Raw genomic sequence first — 6,691 nt, forward strand, 5'->3', positions numbered from 1 at the left:
TATTGCCACATGGTTTACATCCCAGGGTGATGAACCAGGATCTTCTAAGTGACTCAAGCAGCAAGTGTCAGAAAAGCAAGAGATACACTGGTTAGCGGTGTTACAGGGGTGATGACAGGGATCAAGGTGTCATCAGGATATGACTGTTTGCAGTTAGCTGCTGTACTGATGGCTGAAGGAAAAGGTAAGTCAAGACGGTGTGAGAGAGAGTCCAAAAAATAAAAATCCCAAATTTGTAATAATTACTAACTTAGAATAATACTCTTTTGTAGATTTTCCAGCTTAGAGAGATAAGCTTACATCAGCCCGCAGTAAATGGGGAACCCCAACAATGTGACGGAATTCATTCTTTTGGGCATTGCAAAGAACCCAGAGCTGCGGAAAATACTCTCTGCTGTGTTTTTTATCGTGTACGTGTCCACCGTTTTGGGAAACCTCCTCATTGTGGTAACTGTGGTCACAAGTCAGAGTCTGAGGTCACCCGTGTATTTTTTCCTTACCTCCTTGTCCATCATGGATGTCACCTACTCTTCCATCATTGCCCCCAAGTTGATTGTGGACTCCCTCTCTGAGAGCACTGCCATCACGCTCAAAGCCTGCATGGCCCAGCTCTTCGCTGAGCACTTCTTTGGTGGAGTGGGCATCATCCTTCTCACTGTGATGGCCTATGACCATTACGTGGCCATCTGTAAGCCTCTTCACTACAAGACCCTCATGAGGCCTCCTGTGTGCTGCCTACTGCTGGGAGGGTCATGGGTGGGGGCGTTTATCCATGCAACTGTGCAGCTTCTCTTCATGTATCAAATTCCCTTCTGTGGTCCCAACGTTATTGATCATTTTATGTGTGATTTGTTTCCGTTGCTGAAACTGGCCTGCATGGACACCCGCACCCTGGGCCTCTTAGTCATCCTCAACAGTGGGGTGATGTGTCTCACCATCTTCTTCATCCTTGTCACCTCTTATGTGGTCATTCTCTGCTCCCTGAAGTCCTGCAGTTCTGAAGGGCGGCGTAAAGCCCTCTCCACCTGTGGCTCCCACCTCATGGTGGTCTTCATGTTCTTCATGCCTTGTATTTTCTTGTATGTGAGGCCTGTGGTCACTTACCCTATAGACAAGGCAATGGCTGTGTCCTTCACCATCGTTGCACCCATGTTAAATCCCCTGATCTACAGCTTGAGGAACGTGGAGGTGAAAAAGGCCATGAGGAAACTGTGGATGAGACAAGGGGCCTTGTGTGGTCATTAGCTTACATGCCAAGAGCAGTTCTTTCTTACAAGGACAATGTGCCTTTCAGTTCAGTTCAGTTCAGTTCAGTTGCTCAGTCGTGTCTGACTCTTTGTGACCCCATGAATCGCAACATGCCAGGCCTCCCTGTCCATCACCAACTCCCGGAATTTACTCAAACTCATGTCCATCGAGTCGGTGATGCCATCCAACCATTTCATCCTCTGTTGTCCCCTTCTCCTCCTGCCCTCAATCTTTCCCAGAATCAGGGTCTTTTCAAATGAGTCAGCTCTCCGCATGAGGTGGCCAAAGTATTGGAGTTTCAGCTTCAACATCGGTCCTTCCAATGAACACCCAGGACTGATGTCCTTTAGGATGGACTGGTTGGATCTCCTTGCAGTTCAAGGAGTTCTCCAACACCACAGTTCAAAAGCATCAATTCTTTGGCATTCAGCTTTCTTTATAGTCCAACTCTCACATGCATACATGACCACTGGAAAAACCATAGCCTTGACTAGATGGACCTTTGTGGACAAAGTAATGTCTCTGATTTTTCACATGCTGTCTAGGTTGGTCATAACTTTTCTTCCAAGGAGTAAGTGTCTTTTAATTTCATGACTGCAATCACCATCTGCAGTGATTTTGGAGCCCAGAAAAATAAAGTCAACCACTTTTTCCACTGTTTCCCCAACTAATTGCCATGAACTGATGGGACCGGATGCCATGATTTTAGTTTTCTGAATGTTGAGCTTTAAGCCAACTTTTTCACTCTCCTCTTTCACTTTCATCAAGAGGCTCTTTAGTTCTTCTTCACTTTCTGCCATAAGGGTGGTGTCATCTGCATATGTGAGGTTATTAATATTTCTCCAAGCAATCTTGATTCTAGCTTGTGCTTCCTCCAGCCCAGCGTTTCTCATGATGTACTCAGCATATAAGTTAATAAGCAGGGTGACAATATAGAACCTTGACGTACTCCTTTCCCTATTTGGAACCAGTCTGTTGTTCCATGTCCAGTTCTAACTTTTGCTTCCACACCTGCATACAGGGTGCCTTTACCTTCCCATTCATTCCAATCTATTGAGGATACAGCAGTCACTGGCATCATTTAATCATGCAAATCAGGTGAAGATTCTGTAATCCTGTTATTCCCCACCTCTCCAGTGCATTTTGGGCTCCATTCCCTTTCTCACAAGGCTCTGGCCACTTTCTCTTCCTCTCTATTTTTTTATCCTGCCTTTTGAGTAATTCAAGCCTTTTCTAGTTTGAGGCTTTTGCTTTTCTTACTCTGCTCACTCCTGAGATTCTCTTTCCCAGAGTTTTTCTTCTCTGTCTCTATCTCATTTTTTCCCCTCTTTTAGATGAACTCTCATTTCCTTAAACAAGTTTTCCTTGATGGCTTTCTCTAGCCATTCTTCTAGGTTACTCTTTAACTCTTCATCTGATTATATCCTTAGTATCAAAGTCACAAACTATACTTTAAAAATTATTTCTTGGCTTTTTTTTCATTAACTTTTTTTAATTATTTTTTTTTTCATTTATTTTTATTAGTTGGAGGCTAATCACTTTACTATACCGCAGTGGGTCTTGTCATACATTGACACATATATATATATATATGGAATTTAGAAAGATGGTAATGATAACCCTATATGCAAAACAGAAAAAGAGACACAGATGTACAGAACAGACTTTTGGACTCTGTGGGAGAAGGCGAGGGTGGGATGTTTCGAGAGAACAGCATCAAAACATGTATATTTCTTGGCTTTTATTTTACCTTTTCCTTCGAACAAATTTGTAATCCTTGTAAGGTCAAGGGTTATGTTTATTGCTTCATGCTATGGATAGAACACTGTCAGTAAGCTAGTAGGTGCTTAACAAATATCTTTGAATGAATATAAGTGTGAAAGTAACTTGTTTTTTAATATTACAAATTAATACTGAAAAGTAGAGGTGAATATGTGTGTGTGTGTGTGTGTGTGTGTTTATGTATATATACAATATAGGAGTTAGAATTATCTGGTTTGCATGTTTCCAAGTGTCTTTTCTGGAAACTTTTGGAAGCAAACACAATTTCAGATTAGTACTGTACTCAGTACTTTACTATTTAATAAGGAATACAGCACTGCCAAAACTCTCTGCTGCTGTTATTTCTCCTTTAGAGAAGCAGAATAAGAATCGCTCACACTGGGAGTCAAGATACTTCAGAATCTAGTGTCTGTAGCTATGGCCTTTATGAAAAAAAAGTAACTCTGTAAAGGTCTAAATTTTTCTTTAACTGTGGGAAAATTTTTCTTGCTGTTACATCATAGAGCTGGATTTTATAATCCAAGTGACATTTCTTTTCCTCCAGATCTTGCTTTGTCTGTCACTAGAGAGTACTCTTGCCTGGAAAATCCCATGGACGGAGGAGCCTGGTGGGCTGCAATCCATGGGGTCGCGAAGAGTCGGACACAACTGAGTGACTTCACTTTCGCTTTTTACTTTCATGCGCTGGAGAAGGAAATGGCAGCCCACTCCAGTGTTCTTGCCTGGAGAATCCCAGGGACGGGGGAGCCTGATGGGCTGCCGTCTATGGGGTTGCATGGAGTCGGACACGACTGAAGTGACTTAGCAGCAGCAGCAGCAGCAGCAGCAGCAGCAGCAGCAGAGAAACACTGATATCTTTTAAAAAGTCTTCCTTACCTAGCATATGGGAAATCTAATGTCTTAGACTAAGTTAGCATTCTGTTATAGTTTTCTTAGCTTTAAAAATACATAGTATATATGATAGAAATAGTTACAATATCAGTCATAGTATTTAAAGTAAAGACAATACTTAAACCAGTATTTATTTTTATACACAAAACATGTGTACAGTAGATATTTCATGTTAGTTATCATCAGCTATTTTCGAAAACTTTGAGGTTCATTTATTTACTGAAGAATATTTGGTTACATTGTAGGAGGTGTTCAATCACGGACACCTGTCATGAATAAGGTGATGCTTCTCTTTTACCTTGGGGATTGCATTCCAGTGCAGGAGACAATACAAGAAATAAAAACAAAGTCATGAAGTGTTAACAGATTGTCAGAAACTGTAATGGAATGGTGCCTATGTGACCAGGCAACTTTAGTTAGGTGGACAGTGGGGCTTTTCTGAGAGGTTACTTCTAAACCGAGACCTAAATGATGAGATAGAATCATCCTTAAACACATCCGTGAGAAGAGCATTTCAAGGGACTACGGAAAAGCTTGTGAAAAACTTATAAGGTAGAAGCCAGCTTGAATAGAAGAAGGTCAGGATAATCAGTGGACAGGAGGGAATGTGATGCAAGGTGAGATGTGAAAATTACACAGGTTTCTTCTGATGCAAGGCAAGATGTGAAAATTAAACAAATTTCTTCTGATCAAGAAATCTGTTGTTTTTTGACTTTTAAGTTCAAAAAGAATTATGGGCATCAGAATAATTTTGATTGGAATAATAATTAAAAATCATATCCTCCATGTGTTTATGGATAACTCAGCAATTTGGCATCAAACATCTTTGCACATAGGCTTCCCAGATGATGCTAGTGGTAAAGAACATGCCTGCCAACGCAGGAAACATAAGAAACACTAGCTCAATCCCTGGGTCAGGAAGATCCCCTGGTGGAAGGCGTGGGGACCTACCCCAGTATTCTTGCCTGGAAAATCCCACGAATAGAGGAGCCTGGTGGGCTCCATAGGGTTGTAAAGAGTAGGACATGACTGACGCAACTTGGTATGCATGCACTGTCCTGGCAGGGAGTGTCCATTTGATTTTTGCTACATCATAACAGAGTGTAATGTTTACTGGCTGCCTACAATATCTTAAAATTGAACATCTGGATTCACCTAATAATTATTTTTCTTGCCTCATGTCAAAGAAGAAGAAAAAACTGCTCAGTTTCAGTTCAGTGGCTCAGTCGTGTCTGACTCTTTGCGACCCCATGGACCGCAGCATGCCAGGCCTCCCTGTCCATCACCAACTCCTGGAGTCCACCCAAACCCATGTCCATTGAGTCGGTGATGCCATCGAACCATCTCATTCTCTGTCATCCCTTTCTCCTCCTGCCCTCAATCTTTCCCAGCATCAGGGTCTTTTCAAATGAGTCAGCTCTTCACATCAGGTGCCCAAAGTATTGGTTTCAGTTTCAACATCAGTCCTTCCAAAGAACACCCAGGACTGATCTCCTTTAGGTGGACTGGTTGGATCTCCTTGCAGTCCTGACAGTGTGTAAATGTTGATCTCTGTGAGAACTTTCTGATGATCACTTTTACTATTTTAATTATGAGAATTGGAAGGTTCATAATGAGATCCCTAAAGCTAAATAATATTTTTGGCAATTCTCTAACATCAGAGTAGATTCAGAATTTACATTTTCTATTACAAAGGTAAGGCCATTCTGACCATTCACGCTGAAGTTGTTATCTGCAATTAGATTCCACAAATCTCTTCTCTCTTCTGTAGGTCTCCCTAGTTTCTTCACATGAAATAGCTTTATTCATTAAACATATTACTTTTCAGCTCACTGCTCACCTTTTTTGTTTGGTTCCTTAATGCTCTTATTTTGAAACAAATCTTGGTCTTGCTGCTTTTTAAAAGAAACTCACTGTAGATAATTGATTGTAAATAATCTAATCTGTGTAATAGAAAATTTCAACACTATTTATGATACAAGGACATTACAAAGTAGTAATAAGATAACATTTTAATTTGCAGGAGAGTATTGGCCTAAAAAAACACAAAAAGCTACTGCAAACATCCAACTTATTTGGAGACATTAAATAAGCTTACTTCTTATTTCATTCTGAAAATGTAAGCTATCTGAAGGGAACTTCTTTAGATTCTTGCAACTATATCTACCAATTTTCCAGCACCCATTCAGATATTTGTTACCTTCTTACCTACTCTTAAAAATTCATTCATTATCTATGCTCCTATGCAAAGCAATCAACCTCTTTATTGTACACTAAACCTTATTTCCTTCTTGTTTGCGTGAGGGCATTGGTCTAAAAATAGCTTCTATATCTATTTTATCTTCATTTCACTTTTTATTTGATCATTTTACTTCAGCAAAGAAGCAAATCTGTTATATCCTTCATCTTTAAAGTAAAATCTCATGGAGAGATCACAACAGAAAACACTGAAATACAAAGGATCATAAGAGACTACTACCAGCAGCTCTATGCCAATAAAATGGACAACTTAGATGAAATGGACAAATTCTTAGAAAAGTATAACTTTCCAAAACTGAACCAGGAAGAAATAGAAGATCTTAACAGACCCATCACAAGCAAGGAAATCGAAATTGTAATGAAAAATCCTCCAGCAAACAAAAGCCCAGGACCAGATGGCTTCACAGCTGAATTCTACCAAAAATTTAGAGAAGAGCTAACACCTATCTTACTCAAACTCTTCCAGAAAATTGCAGACGAAGGTAAGCTTCCAAACTCATTCTATGAGGCC

General features: G+C 40.3%; 1 protein-coding gene across 1 annotated transcript; it reads left to right on the plus strand.

The window, feature by feature from the left end:
- Nucleotides 1-315: 315 nt before the first annotated feature.
- On the plus strand, nt 316-1,245 carry LOC133063201 (olfactory receptor 4C6-like). Its single transcript, XM_061152356.1, has one exon. It carries the CDS (start codon nt 316-318, stop codon nt 1,243-1,245), a length of 930 nt encoding a protein of 309 aa, XP_061008339.1.
- Nucleotides 1,246-6,691: the final 5,446 nt, after the last annotated feature.

The sequence above is a fragment of the Dama dama genome, chromosome 1, assembly GCF_033118175.1.
Source record: "Dama dama isolate Ldn47 chromosome 1, ASM3311817v1, whole genome shotgun sequence".
Lineage (NCBI taxonomy): Eukaryota > Metazoa > Chordata > Mammalia > Artiodactyla > Cervidae > Dama > Dama dama.